This window comes from Pelecanus crispus, chromosome 3 (assembly GCF_030463565.1).
Source record: "Pelecanus crispus isolate bPelCri1 chromosome 3, bPelCri1.pri, whole genome shotgun sequence".
Taxonomy (NCBI): Eukaryota; Metazoa; Chordata; class Aves; order Pelecaniformes; family Pelecanidae; genus Pelecanus; species Pelecanus crispus.
Genome location: NC_134645.1, coordinates 115,058,767 through 115,074,225, shown reverse-complemented (window position 1 = coordinate 115,074,225; position 15,459 = coordinate 115,058,767). Strand labels below are relative to the sequence as shown.

Below are 15,459 nucleotides of genomic sequence, written 5' to 3'. Positions count from 1 at the left end.
GCATTTGGTAATAAGAAGCAAATGTGTCATCGGATGCATCAAGGTAAGGTGCACAGCAATCTACTTATATGGCTTGAAATTGTTTTAACTGACTGCACATTGTTTGTACTTTAAAGGTTTAAGGTTTAAATTCTGTATTTTAAAATATGCACAAAGCTCCAGCTGACGACCTACAGTTTAGCTCCTGCATTTCTGTAACTTTCATCCTCTATATTCCTTCCAAAAAGAAAAAAATTCCCACACAACTTTTGAAATCATCATCCTATTTGTGTCATAATGACTTTTCCAGAAACCTCTTTGGATGCTGATGACAGAGAATCACGATTCCAGAAAGGAAGCAGAAGTGGAACACAAAAAAAGTTTTAAACATGTATTTATGGAACTGTATTTAGTAATGAGGAAAGAACAGTGTGCAAATATGTGCAAATATCTTTCTACCGAAGAGCACGTTATACTGGGCACAAAGATATATTTTATTAAAAGGAAATATACAAATAATAGTAGTAAATTTCCCCAAAAGCACTACAATATATGACATTTCCTACTGCTTCTCAAAGTACATGAAAACACCTTCTTCACATAGCTTTCAAAAGCAACTCACAATCATGTAGTATAGGAAGACGGAACTCCAGTCCTAAAGACCCAACAAGAAAAAATATGCAATGGGAAAAGCATAAATTTTAAAAACACGCATGTGTATGAGTGTATCCATTCTCACATTCACCCACCCTATGAAGCTGTTATTATCTCTCGCCCTTATTAGCTTTGCAGAACTAAAATGGAGCAGAGAGAATTACAGAATTTTAACATACAAGAGGGAATGAAATTCAATAAGCATCGATCCCTTATGCCTCTCCAAGCCAGATGAAAACTGTGGGATTGCCTTAGGTGGCAAGAAGCCGTTACCATTTCTGACAAAAAGTTGTGTTATAAGTGACAGTGAGGAAAAAAAAGGATTTGATACTGAAATGACATGCTGCATTCCTAGGAGTGGAAATTACAAAAAAAAAAAAAAAAAAACCCCAAAAACCGCAAACCACCTTTTAAACTGTAAAATAACAGAATTATTGAGGTGCAATGATCATGGAACAGTACCTATAGAACAAAGGCAAGTAGAGAGCTGAAATTAGAACTTATGGCTTTAACATTAATTTCATGGATTTTACAGAAATTCCTGGAGAGCGACTTTTAAATAGACCCCAAACAATTAAAATCTATTCCTATCCAGACAACTAAGACCATCTTTGGTACCGCTATACTGTTTCTTTTGGTTGTATGTTTTACATCTTCCCACCACAGGCTCACCCTGACTACTTCTTACAGCATATTCATCCCAGTAGCAAGTGCTACTATGCTGGGGAGGGTGTTCCAGTAACCTATTAAACTTTTCTCAACGTTTCCATTCTCCTCTCTTTATAGGCAAATCTGTGCATGCAGTGAAGTTTAAGTAGGCAGGGTAAACTTTGCACCTCAAGTCCTGACTTAGATGGAAATGTCTTCACCACACAAACCCTCTGCTACTCTCTGTTTACACAGTAGCCTGCACAACAGCCCCCCACCCTTCTTTCTTGGTCCACAAGCACTGGACCGTGATAAACAGGTAGAATAGGAATAAATAGGTAGGATTTTTATGGGCTTCAGTTCCAGTCTCTATTGTAAAACTTAACCCATGCTTCAAAAAGAAGTGGCACACTTGGATTCTAGTCATTAAATCACTCCATAAAATAATTGCTAAAAATTAATCATCACAGCTGTTAGGACCACTTTGCAGGCTCCATTACAGTTTAGGGACTATTTTATTTAACTTCTAGCACGTAAAGGAGTGAAGTGTATGTTCTAAGTAACAGCAGTACTAAAATCAGATTTTTAAGCATTCACAGCTTAAGAACAGTCACCACACATTTTTAGATCCTGGGACCTTTAATAGAAACAGTCAACTAAAAAGACTGCATTTGTCAGACTAGATTACTGATTTCAAGCAACCCCTCCCCCAATCATGTGACTATTCTCTGCAGTCTATCAATTAAAACTTGTTTAATCTTAGTCACTATCATACATGCAAAGATTAAACAGTAACCTGTAAGGGCCTGTGACATATACTGCTCACTTGTAATTTTGTTTTAGCAGAAGCTAAAGATTCCCAGCATTTTGCTAAGCAACATCCTAATCTGAGAACAATGCAGAAATTATCTGATTCCTTTTCCTTTGAAATCGCGTTGTGTTCCACAAGCATGCCTTTCCTAATCCCTTTTCCACTACCGAGAGCAAGGGATCAGATTCTCTTTCTCCAAGTGTTTGAATAGGCACCAGTTCCCAAACTGCAATGCAGTGCTTCTGGTGATCTCAGAGGCCATGATCAGGGTCTGTAATTGGTGTATACAATCACATAAAACAGTAAAACTCAAAGTATTTTCAACTGATACTAAAAATCAATAATATTCTGCAACTGACAGAGGTCAGTTAATCCAAGTTCAGAAAAGACTGATTTAAGGCAATGCCAGTGCCCACAGAGACATAATCGGTAAATTATACACATATAATTGTCCAACATCTTATTGATTTCCTCACTTAACAAGCCTTTTCCAGTCCATCACTGAAAGCAAGGCCTCATTAACTAAACTTTTAAGACACTGTTAGATACCTGCCAATTAACTAAGACAGAATTACAAAACTGGTAGCCAGCGGTGTTAATGATAAGTGCAAAAGACTTCCAATTGGGATCTGGAAACAGATATCTGTGTTTGCACAGAGCTGAGCTCAGGCTAACGAGTCACACTAGCCCCCACCTCCTGTGCTTTTGCACTGCCTCCCCCTGTGCCTCTGCTTCCAAGGGAGCACCAGGCTTGGGAGACTCAAGCTGGCTTCATGCAGGCAGCTGCACAGTCCATTCCAGAACCAGATTTGCTGGGAAAAGCAGTTAAGAGACATCCTCAAAGTATCACTATTAACCAGTTAATTTGTTGATTTAATACATGCATACAATACCCTGGAAAAGGAAAAAACTTAACTGTCTTCAGTTAATAAACTAGCCCTTACAGTCACTTGTTAAAATCAATGAATACACAGAGCCAGCAGTCAGCACGGTTTCAACTTACCTATTAACTGTTTTGAGTAACACATTCCCTAAATCATACACAGCCAGACTTCCTAGTTTTCAGAACCATACTGTCTACTGCAGCAGAGCAGCACGCACTGGAAACTGATGCTTCACAGAACTTGTGACGCTGGAAATGCAAACGGGTTCTTTGTATTACCTGTAAATTTTTAGACTTTACTAGATCTTAGTTCATAACAAGCTGATGAACTAGTTCTTGCCGAGCCTTTAAGAAAAAAAAGTGCTGAGCACCGACCTCTCTATTACACAATTTATAGACAGCTTTTTATCAAAGGATCACATTTAACCTGAAAAACCAGGCACGTCATGCTAAAGGACCTGCGTATTTCCAAACCAAAGAAGTCTAAGTCTGAAAAAAAGATTTTGGTTTTGAAATCATGAAAATTTGTTTGTTGCTCTTGATAAATCACAAAGAAAATAACTCAGCGGTCATTTCAACACGTGCTTTAGGACAGCAGCACAAACAGGCAGCAACTGCTGATATTTTGCCAAAAGTGTTAGATAGATCAGTACTATTAAGAACAGCTATAGCCAGTGCAATCTCTCATCTCCTGACTTGCAAACTTTACTTAGATCGGTAAGACACCAGGTACATTCTTTATCATCATTATCACATAAGATAATTTTTATACCTAAGCTAGCAGACAGCATCTAATATCTGAAATATGCAGAGATACAAACAAAGATTTAACAGGCTGATTGAGTTTCTTTAAAAATCAAACAGCAGTGTATCGGAGATCTGACACAAAAACAAATGCCAGACAGATTAAATAAGAAAGGAATCTACCATACTCAAATTTTTAAATGCGTATCATTCTCCTAACGTAAAACAAGGTGCACCTTAGTGAGTTGAATCTTTAAAAGACCTTAAGATATATATGTTATCCATTTCATGCCATCATACATAAATTTTGTATCATTGGACACGAAAATGAAAACAAAATTTTTGCATGTTTTTTTCTGAGAAATTACATGACACATTTGCAACCATACAGCTTTAGAAATTGAGGCTTAGAGAAAGACCAATTTTTGTGAGACTTGTAATAAAAATCTCTAAATCTAGCAAAACTGCTTTTGACCTAAATGCTTACTCTAGCTTCTATTTTGCGTTAATCAATTATTAGGCAGTTCTACCTTACAACTAAGACAATACAAAAACCATACTGTAAATATTCTTTAAGAAAAAGTCGCCTTTGATACAGAATTGTTGATCTTAAGACTGTCAGGTTAATAAGGTATAATTAAATCCAGGCATTTAAATGCAAGCTTGCAGGGAAGAAAATTACCTCAGGAACAAAACAGTAATTCCTTCTGTGCAGATTATTTTGAATTCAAGTCCTTGCTTTAGTGGTTTTGGGAACTGGCAAAACAGGAAAATCTTGAAAAGGGTGTTTAAACACCTAACCTGAGTTTTGTTCACTTAAGACACGTTAATAATCCATTGCTAGTGGCAGTTCTTTTGTAAGATGGGACACCAACTACTGACAAGATTCTTTTTGCTGAAGAGGCTCTTTTTAAAATATATGCTTACTGCAAAACAAATCAACTAAACGCACACTGTAGGAACTGCTGGAACAGGTAGATGGAGCAAATTAATCTGCATCTCAAGTAAGATTGCCCCCCTCCCACAAGTTACTTCAGCGAAGCTGCTAGAGGAATCAGGATACACAGACGCTTCTCATTTCATTGTGCGCATATGACTGGGATGTGGAATGTGCTCTCGCTGTGTTCAGACCTGTCCCAGATTTCCCTCTGATTCGAAACAGAAGGGAAGAGAGCCTGTCTCCCTCTCTGCCCCCCACTGCTGGCAGCCACCCTCCGTGGCGGGGAGGGCGCTTGCCATCAGGTTCAACGGCACGTTTCCATTATCTTTAAAGCAACAAAACCAAGCAGCTCTCTTCGCGAGACAAAAGCGGCTCACACGAAGCACCCGCAGCCCAGGCTGCCCAAGAGGCGGCAAAAAAGAGGGGGCCGAGGCTCCCGCGCACCGAGGGGGGGCCGAAGCGGCGCCGCTGTGGGGGCGGCGTGTTCTCGCCCCCCCGGGACGGGCAGGCACCGCCTCGCAACCCTGGAGAAGCGGCTCCTGAGGGAAGGCTACCTTAAAGCATACGCCCGAGGGGGAGGGTGTTTAAATTTCTGCGTGCGGGGACTGGATCTTCTAGATCCAGGCCCACCTGCGCCGGGCGGCAGGCAGGCACACGCCCATGGGGGAGAGGACGCTCCAGCCTCCCGCACCGCCGGGCTGCCGGGGCCCGAGCCCCCCGGGGCAGCTGGAGGGGCGGCGGGCCAGGTGTCGCCGTGAAGGAAGCGGCCGGAGGGAGGCGGCGGAGTTCGAGTCCGTGTGTGTGTCCCCCCCCAGGCCCCCCCCAGGTAGAAGAGAGGGCGGGCGGAACCGACCGGCCCGGGGCTCCTCGGGCGCCAGGAGGAGGCAGAAAGGAGCGCTCGGGCTCCCCTGGCCCCAGGCTGAGCGCAGCGGCGGTGAGGAGCGGCTGGCGCCCCTGCCCCGCCGTGCGCTGCGGGGCCAGCTCGGAGCGGGAGCCCCGCGGCCGGGGGCAGCGGCGCCTCAGCCCTCCCCCCCGCTCCGCTCCGCTCCCTCTCCCCCCGGGCGAGCCCCGCTTCCCCTCAGCGGCAGCCGAGGGCGCTCCTCGGGTCCGGGCGGGGAGAGGGAGCGGCAGCAGCCAGCGCCGGTAGCGCCTTGTTCTCTGCTGCCGGCGCGGCGGCGGCAGGCGGCCAGGCCGGAGGGGGCTGCGCTGCCCGCTCCCCGCCCCGCCGCGCCTCCCCGCCCCGGGGCTCACCTCCTCGATGGCCGCCACCGTGTTCCTGCACTGGGCCATCCGGGTGGTGAAGTTGGAGGCGGTAGGTGACTTGTAATCCTCATTGGTCTCGGACACGAATTCCGACACGGAGATCTGGTCCGGCATGGCGGGGCGGGGATGAGTGGGGCGAGGGGAGGGGGGGAAAGCAGGCGGCTCCGGGGGGGAGGGGAGGGCCCAGGGGGGGCTCCCCCCTCACATCGCTCGGCAACCGGCGGCGGCAGCGCCCTCCTCGCAGCCCCGCCGTCTGGAGCGGTGTTGTTCCTCCGCCGCCACACAAGGAAATTCCCCGCACCCACACTCCTCCTCCTCCTCCTCCTCCTCCTCCTCCTCCCCGCGCGGTCACGCAGCACCGGGGGCCGGGCACACGCCCAGCGGCGAGCGGGGGGAAGGCGGCGGCGGGAGCTGCTCCCTCATCCCGCCCTCCCGCTCGCTTTCTCCCTCACACACGCACACGCAAGGCGGGGGCGGGCCGAGGCGCGGCCGCATGACCCCCCCCCCCCCCCTTCAGCCTCCGCTCGCCCGGAGGAGACCCGCAGCCACGCACTCGCCCCCCGGCGCCCGCCCTGAGAAGATGGCGGCCCCTGCCTCCTCCCTCTCTCCCGAGTCCCGCCGGGGAGAGAGGAGCGGGCAGACGGCGGGAGGGGGGGGGGACGGCGCGGGTCTGAAGGCAGGCACCGGCCGGGTAGTCCCAGGGACAGGCAGGACAAATCCGGCCGTGTAATTAAGACCGTGTTTAACAACAAGAAGAACCCAAGGGCAGGGGAAGGTGAGGTGCGATGCCTACCTGATGCGAGGAGGGACGGGGGAAGCCCACGGCACAGGTCTCCACGCTGTCCCTGTCGCTGCACGGAGGTGGCAGGGACAATCTCTTCCCTCACGGGTCATAATCTCTATTTCAACAGTTTAATCTTTTTTTACGAGTTCGCTGCCTAGTTTCGAGGCAGCTAAAGTTGAGAATTGCTGTCGTTCCCAAGAGGTCCATGCAAACAATACTTTTAGGCTAAGTAACGTTTAAATTCTTAGAAAGCTTTTTCTGTGCTTGAAGAGGAAGCGTTGTTATCCGAGGAGGAGACGCTGTGTTCTTTAATATAAAGCCACAAGGATTAATAGAGGCAGAAAGTGCAAAACTCGGCCCCGGCAGTGGCGTTCGTGACTGACGCAGCAGAAGGGAGATTGGCATGGTGTCACCGAGCGGGCATGGTGCTTGCTTGCGTTGGGAATACGGGGATGCGATCCACGGCAGTGGTTTCTCTTGGCCTCAAAGCCCTTAGGACTTCCAGCCTGTTAGTGCAGAAAGCTGTGGAAGTCTGTATTTTGGCCCAGAAGCTCTCCTGTGGCTCTTTCATGCCCCTCCGGTGATACAGTTACTAGCTTTCCCTAAGTGATTCTTTATTACCGTGATTTAAAACTCTCCAGGGATTTCAGATGAGTAAGCAGGTATTCTTTTGCTGCAGTTTGTAAAATGTCCAAATAAATAACTGCCGGCCTACCCGGGTGTTACTGCCCTTTGCAATCCTTGTTACCGTTGTACAAAGTTCTCCTTTAACATAAATGATGAAGCTTGTCAACCACATTTATTTTACTGCTTGTAGCAAAGCAGATGAATGAGCAGTGGCTATCTGCATGTTCCTTCCTTATTCTAATTCATACTAGATTTTCCATTCTAATTGTTCTTTATATTACCTCATAAAAATCACCAGCATTATTTTGCTTTTAACTGCTGTTTCCATATAATTTTGTATTATAAACCCCTCTCCTCTTTAAGTCTTTTGCATGTTTCAGTTAATGGGGCATGTACCGGTATAAATTGTTCCGGTGCGAATACGTTAAACTTCTTGTCTGTATTTGTACGTCACATAATAAATGAGTATATTTGTGACCAAGTTGAGTCTAAATTTTCATTCTTGCTAAAAACGTGTGATGTTACATCGTCATTTTTGTATCAGCCGATGGTGATACCCTTAGAGCAATACTTACCACACTATTACCCAAACTAGCATTCTTAAACTATCTATCATCTCTTCCAATGTGACATATTTATTTAGAAATTTTGAAGAGGATTAAAAACTTGGGGTCTGAAATGCAAATAATATTAGATTTTTACTTTTTGCAACAGCTTTTCTGTCAGGTCTGAATCTGCAGTATATCAATGTAGTATCTAGTGGTTGTGTCTTCAGTTTGATATTGGAGTATATACAACTAAGTATCATCATGCAATGAATCTTTAAATTCTATAGACCATATTTACACATCAGGTTAGGTTAGATGATTGCGGTGGTATCTTCTGATCTTTAACAGATTCAAAAATTTGCTATCCCAATGAAACTGCTAGGCCTTTTTGCTTGACAGACTGCACATTTCACTCGATTTTCCTTTTTCTGAAGCTAAAGAAGCTAAAGTGCTTGGGTGAACCTTCTAGAAGACATCTAGTCTTGATATAAAGACTCAACAGTTTGGAGAATCCACTGCTTCTGTTAGTGTTTTATGACAATGGCTGGTCACGATTACTGTGTCTTCCAGCTATTGCTTGTTATTACAACTTTTTTCAGTAGGTTAAGGAGCTATTCAGTACTCAGACTTTTCTCCCTATGAGCATTCTTGTACACTCTAATGAAATAATTTCTCAGTTTTGTTTCTTGATAAACCAAGCTGATCAACTCTCCTCTTTCAAAGAGGGCAAAGCTAATTTGAATTGTTTTGCCTTGGCCACAAACCAAGACTGAGTACATAGATTGTGACTGTGGGTCAACTGATATATGGCAACTTGTTACTCTGCAGTAACACTTTTATTAGTGTGTGCGAGTCCTGCATCTCTCACTGAAAGGATATTTTCTCAGCCTTTCCATCATTTTTAAAGTTCTAACACCTCAATAAATTATTATCCTGGTTTTCTACTCCCTCACTGTTACATTCAAGAGTGTCATTAGACTTTCTGGTCCCAGTATCATACTGACTCATCTACCTGTCCGCTCTGGTCTCTATTTATGAGTGACACTTTCAGCATCCAGCCCCATTCTGTGAATCTGTGAATAAGTGTTGCAGTGGAATGGCTCAATAATGAGGCAGCTGTAAACAAGGCTTGCTTATGTGGGATCTGGTACTACTGTTTAGTCTCTAGGTTTTTCCTGCTTGCTTGCTCACCATTGCTCTTCTCTGGCTTTGGACACTCCTTTCTTTCTTTCTTATCTACAATTAATAAGAGATAAAATGTTACTGTCTTCTTTCACCCAATCATGTAGTTAGAGGTCTTCTACTAAAGAGAAATAAATAACAAAAACACTTTCCAAAGATCCAAGCTCTGCACATTGCTCTGCTGAAAAGCTTCTAGTCTTGTGGATATGCTTAGACTACAACTCCATAAAGCGGTGTGAAATATCAGGGTTTAGGTCTCTTTTTCCCCTGCAGAAGATATGAAAATCAGAACACTTGATTTGTACAAACATTTCTTCCTACACTGACTTTAAACCAGCATTAATGGTTTCATCAGTCACTGTTCTTAAAAACTTCAGACCTTCAAAACTGTAAGATAGATTTAAAAATAACTAGTTTTCTTCTCTTTTTGTTTTTTGAGCCTTTAGAAATCTTATCTGTATGTCAAAATATTTATTTGAATCACTGCCAGTAAGTAAGAACCCAAACCAAGGACCAGGTGCTATACAAACAACAATAAGGCAGCCTCTGGAGATCTGAGTGTCTAAAATTAGCTAATGGAAAGGCAATTGAGTGAATATAAGGAAATACTGGACCACTATTGGTCTGTATGTCAGTCTGTGATCTTTGCATACTGTTGCCCAAATGTTTCTTAAGACATTTTAAGTAGGGTTTTCAAGAAGGATTATGAGATAGATTGGGATGTTTAAAGGGGAATTATTACAAGAATGACGGCCAGCATGAGAGAAAGCACAGAAGGCCTTGTGTCCTTGAAATTTAACAGTTCAGAGTTGGAGGTTAATGTCATGGATCAGAGGCAAAAGTTAATGTCTGTTTAGTGAAAGGGCATGCTAAAGGAGTTGTGAGAATAGCAGGGAGAGAACATGATGAGCTGGTTAGCATATTCGATGATCCCTCAAGCAGCTGCCTGGAATAGGACTCAAAATGTGTAAGGAATTTTTTTTTTCCCCGCAGCAGTCATGTCATTATTGCCTTTCATTGACTAGCTCAATAACAGATTGTTTCATAGTATTTCCTCTGTCTCTCTTTCTTTGATATCAATGTTTTTAACAGAATTTCTTTCTTTGATAGCTTCAGATAGTTTGAAGAAATGTATTTTCTTGGTCTTCTTTGTATGTGCTCAGTATTTACAAGGATTCTGAAGTATATTTGTTAATTCTATTAAAGGTGATTTGAGGGAACACAACAAGAAGGTGGTTCGAGGAAAATTTCATTACCCTCATTGCTTATCTTTGAACTTAAAAAATAAGCATGCAAATAAATGTAGTCTGTCAGCTGTAATTACTGGATGACAATTTTGAGGCAGGTAGATGTTAAATGGAGAAATTTATGTAGTACATACAAGTCACAGCAGATGATAAGTAAAACACTGTGTGATAAGCCTTGTTACTGGATCCTGTTGTTTTATCCCGAGTCTTACGATATTGTTCTTAAAGTATCAGTCCCTGCTGTTCAGTGTTCAGATAAACACTTTCAAAACAGATTCCACTTTTGAAAATCAGTTCCCACAGTTTTGGAGAAAGGCTTCTCATGATGTCCAAAGGTACAAACCCCAAAAAGAGCAGATATTTGGTTATTTTTAAGCCTATCCTATGATTTCGAAGGTCTAACTCATGTTTTAATGATAACGATTACAGGATGTAGCAGCCTTAGAACAGCAAGTGTGTCTGCTGTTTAAGAATGAACTCGTGGCATTGTTCTGTTAAAAATAATTCCTATTTGAAAATGTACTTGCTGTTATATGTATATTTCTAGAGATTTATTTCTACAAATAAGTACAAATTCTGAAAATTTAAAAAAGCTCAGAAAATTATATTTTTAAGGTCCTTTTGCATTTGGAAGTGCCTACTGGGGAACCTCTGTTACAAGCACGTGTTTTTCCCACTCTTACCACGTTATTGTGTTCTCACAGGCTTTTGTGGAGAATTTACAAAGATCTATTTTCTTTAGTATTAATAGTAACACCACCACCAGCAACTGAAGTGGTAGCACATAGACAGAGGCAAGAAAGAAAACACGGAGAAGAGTGTTGGTATTTTGTGCTGTTTCCCTCAAAACTCGCAAAAAATATCATTTTAACCAGTAGTGGGGGGGTATGCTACTTAAAGGGTGAAACTGGACAGGACAGAGTCCATACACCTTTCAGTGTAATGGGAATTTTGCTTACTGGGGTTTGGCAGAACTATACCATTTTTTAAATTTTAATTTGGTAATAATATCTTATGGGCAGAGTATTTGTAAGGCATGCCCTGGATGGATGTGGGTACTCCCGTGTGTTATATAAGAACGTTTTGGGTTTTTGGAATCCAGCATTCGCTTCAGTGGGTCAGCCTGAATATGTCTGCACGGCTCTTTCAAGATGCCCTCAGGTGCTGCCCCTCTTATGGCGCCTCAGGCTGGACTGTGTTGTGTGGATCAAGCTGCAGGCCCCTGGGCCATCTCTAGAACATGCATCAGATGGGAAGCCCTCAGGGATACTGACTGCTGAAGAGTTATCTTGCTACAGTCCCAGAAAGGTTCTTCTAATGTTCATGCTGTACGGATTGTGTTTCCCCTGGATGGCCTGCTACTTCACCCTTTGTCATTATCCCTAACCGCCGCAACCTTTCAGGTAACATCAGGAAACTCAGTCTTCCTAGTACCTAGGCAATCATAAACACCACTGCAGTCACAATATTCACAAGAACAAGCACATCATGGAGGGTCACTTCTCAAGCATCATGTCACCCTGAACCGCATCCTTCCTGTCAGCAGCTTAGCTGTGCCTGAAGAAGATAACACAATGGAGGTAGACTGCCTTTCTGTAGGCATGCCTTTTTGATCTTATTCTGATCCTACAGCTCCAGATCACCAATGAAAATAGTCAAGATCAGCAGTCTGTGGGCCACTTTTGCACTCACCAGACCATATTCAGTACGCTGTGCTCTGTTGCGTCAGCTCCCTGATGTATAACTGGGGATATGGTGATTTCTTTTCTGAGAAATTACAGAATTACAATTCGGTCCCAGAATGAGCAAAGTTTCAGGTGACAGTTCGTACTGTTTAAGTTTCTTACACGGAAGACAGCTGAATCGTGTTTAGGAATGAAGAGTGATTAGTTCCCATGGGCACAAAGTGAATAGACAAGAAGAATGTTCTCGGATTCAAGAATTTTTAGAAAGAGAAAAAAAAAAAGCTTGTATTGTTGTCAAACACAAAGCACCTTTATTTCTCTCATAAATTTGCTGTCAAGGAGAGACTCCTGAAAGTCAGTTCAGAAAACAACAGTGCTCCATTGCCCCACTGGAATTTGGAAACTACAAAGTGGTTTCTTTTCAAAAACACCACTTAGAATACTATGAAACACTAAGAAATTAAGTGCAATTTCCTCTGGCTAGGGCCTGAATAGGACAGAGAAAGAAAGACTGTCAAAAAAGGGAACTAAGACTGAAGTTCAGCTGGCTTTAACATGGAAAATAAGCACAGAAATTCAAAGTTTCCCCATTGCATTGAAGTGTGGCTCAAAAAAAGTAGATTTAACAAAAGAGCATAATTCTATTTTGTCTCCTAGAGTCAGGCTTCCAATCAAGAGTGAAGCATATATGATCAAGTACTTTATGAATGTCTGTTAAATAAAATATGATGACCTTTAAAGTGGAGAATACATTTAGAAACAAAAATAAGTCTTGTAGCCTGAAGTCTTCTATCCTTGTAAAGTCCTCATTTATTTAAACTTATGCCAGATCACCTGCCTTGAATAGGAATATCTGGCAGTGATGAACTAACCGCCTTGGACGCCTTTCAGGGGCCATCCTTTGCTGCATTGGTTGCTTGCCTGCAGCTGATGATCCATGGAAAGTGGTAGGAAGTGTTAGTTTGCTCAGCAGGACAACTTCTTGGTGATGGGGGACATGGCAGGCCCTAGGCAGTGCGGAAAGGAATGCCCTTCAGGGGTCATGGTTCTGTTCTTGAATTCTACCTGAGCAAGGTCCTGCTCTGCAGGTGCTCCTGACACTTGTACTCGGCTAGATTGGCGTTTCAGACCTACAAAGGGCCTGCATCGTCCTGGGGGAAGTGCTTATAGCAGCTGTGAGTAGTAGGGAAAGAGCCTACAAAATCTGTACAACTTGGGCCAACCTGTGCCTCTGGAGGCTCTCAGGCAGGAAGGACTCTGTGGAGAAGGTCATTCCCTCAAGTTATACCAAAAGACATAGTTTGTATAGCACAGCACTATGACTATATGACTAGAACAGAATAGAATATTCCAGTTGGAAGGGACCTACAGTGATCATCTAGTCCAACTGGCTGTCCATTTCAGGGCTGACCAAGTTAAAGCATGTTAAGGGCATTGTCCAAATGCCTCTTAAACACTGACAGGCTTGAGGCCTCAACCACCTCTCTGGGAAGCCTGTTCCAGTGTTTGACTACCCTCTCGGTAAAGAAGTGCTTCCTAATGTCCAGTCTAAACCTCCCCTGGTGCAGCTTTGAACCATTCCCATGTGTCCTGTCACAGGATCTCAGAGAGAAGAGCTTAGCATCTCCCTCTCCACTTCCCCTTCTCAGGAAGCTGTGGAGAGCAATGAGATCACCCCTCAGCCTCCTTCTCTCTAAACTAAACAGGGTCCTCAGCCACTCCTCATACAACATTCCTTCCAGCCCTTTCACCAGCTTTGTTGGCCTCCTCTAGACGCATTCAAGGACCTTCACATCCTTCTTAAATTGTGGGGCCCAGAACTGCACACAGTACTCAAGGTGAGGCCGTACCAACGCTGAATACAGCGGAATAATCACCTCTTCTGACTGGCTGGTTGTGCTGTGTTTGATGCACCCCAGGACGCGGTTTGCCCTCTTGTTTGCCAGGGCACACTGCTGACTCCTATTGAGCCTGCTGTCAACCGCAGGCTCAATGGATATGGATAATGGCAGAGAAGAAAGTCCATAGTCAAAAACTGTAAATTTTCCTTGGGGATCACTAAGTTGTGCCTAGACTATTAGGGGGGAAATCTTACATAGTTTTCACAAATTTGTAAAAAATATTATGACTCTATCCCAGCTGAAGCCAGGACAGTTATGCACAGTCAAATTGACTGCTGACCTTTGTCAATGGAAAGTCCCAACTCTCACTTCTGAATCTAATTGCCACAAACCTATTTTGGCTGTCTTTTGAGGTTACTCATACTTTTAATAAATTTCCATACATATTTGTTTTTCTTAATGTTATCTTCTAGTACATGGCATACTGGAATGTGGAATAAGTTAGTATGAGGTGTCTTAATGGCCTACAAACTTCAGCCCAAGAGTTAACTGCTGGAGAAAGGGGAACTGAGAGTGAAGGCTGGGCGTGGAAGAAAATTAGGATTAGATTGTCCTTAGGGATTAGTGCTGTCTGCACTGTTGCCGATGTGGCCTACTCTCTGTGCTTCTAAGGTGTCCCAGCAAGGAGGTGCTTTACCAGGCATTACAGTGTCAGAATGGCGATGTCACCTGATTTATTACACCATGATACCATGAGATTGTAGAGTGTGAGACATCAACTTGAGGCAAATACCAAGCCCGCCTCCTCTGCGTTGGCCAGTTTCCCATGGGTCGCATGGCGGCCCAAGCCTCAGGTTCCCACATGGAGTTCCAGCCTGACTGCCCAGCTCCTTCTTGGAAATGGACTTGTGTGATCTGAAGCACCTCACAGAACTTGTACCAGAGTTTGAGGGATAATAGCCAGTAGCATTGAATTGTGTCAAGGAAGCAAGGAAGTGGTCTTTCAGAGAGGTCAGGACGTGAAAAACAAAAGGAAGAGGTGAGGATAGAAAGAGAGTGAAGATGGAGGACTAGTGTATCCTGTCTTGTCCATCCTACAGGATGAGTCATGCTAGTGCAGGACCACCTGATGAACTGTATTTACGACATCTGCTTAAAACGTAGAGCTGAGCTGTCCACAGAATTTGGCAGCTCTTGGGAGGACAAAGGAAAACTTCATCTCATCTCTACAGTGTATTGTCACTCCATCTCTGTGCTGGAGGGTGGCAGACTGGAGAAGAGTCAGAAGGCAGATCAGCTCTAGGCCATACAATGCATTACCCATGCAGTTCAGAAAACATTAAATCTCAAATTAATGTCATGTTTTTACTTGTGTGCTCCTGTGTGTTCTTGCATACTGGCCACAGGCAGAAGTAACGATTATTCAAGAGTGTGATCATCACCTATCTCAGTTGCTTCTGCTTGGGGAAAGGGAATTGAGGCAGCACACCACAACAGCCAGGCTTCTCTAAAGCACACAGTATAAAAGGCAGGTTTTGAGTGGCTAGCAACTTTGGGCTGAGATGAGTGTGGGTGTAAGTGTCTGACATTTGATGTGGGGGAATTTTCTTTCTGGGTTAGTTA

The 15,459-nt window shown here is 43.9% G+C and overlaps 1 protein-coding gene across 2 annotated transcripts in view; it reads right to left on the bottom strand.

Moving 5' to 3' along the window:
• Positions 1-6,036, bottom strand: part of ASAP2 (ArfGAP with SH3 domain, ankyrin repeat and PH domain 2) — a 100,277-nt gene extending 94,241 nt beyond the window's left edge. For both annotated transcript variants that reach the window (XM_075707108.1, XM_075707109.1), the window contains exon 1: positions 5,911-6,036. In XM_075707108.1, the coding sequence (XP_075563223.1) occupies positions 5,911-6,036 (126 nt within the window). The remainder of the gene's footprint in view (positions 1-5,910) is intronic.
• Positions 6,037-15,459: the final 9,423 nt, after the last annotated feature.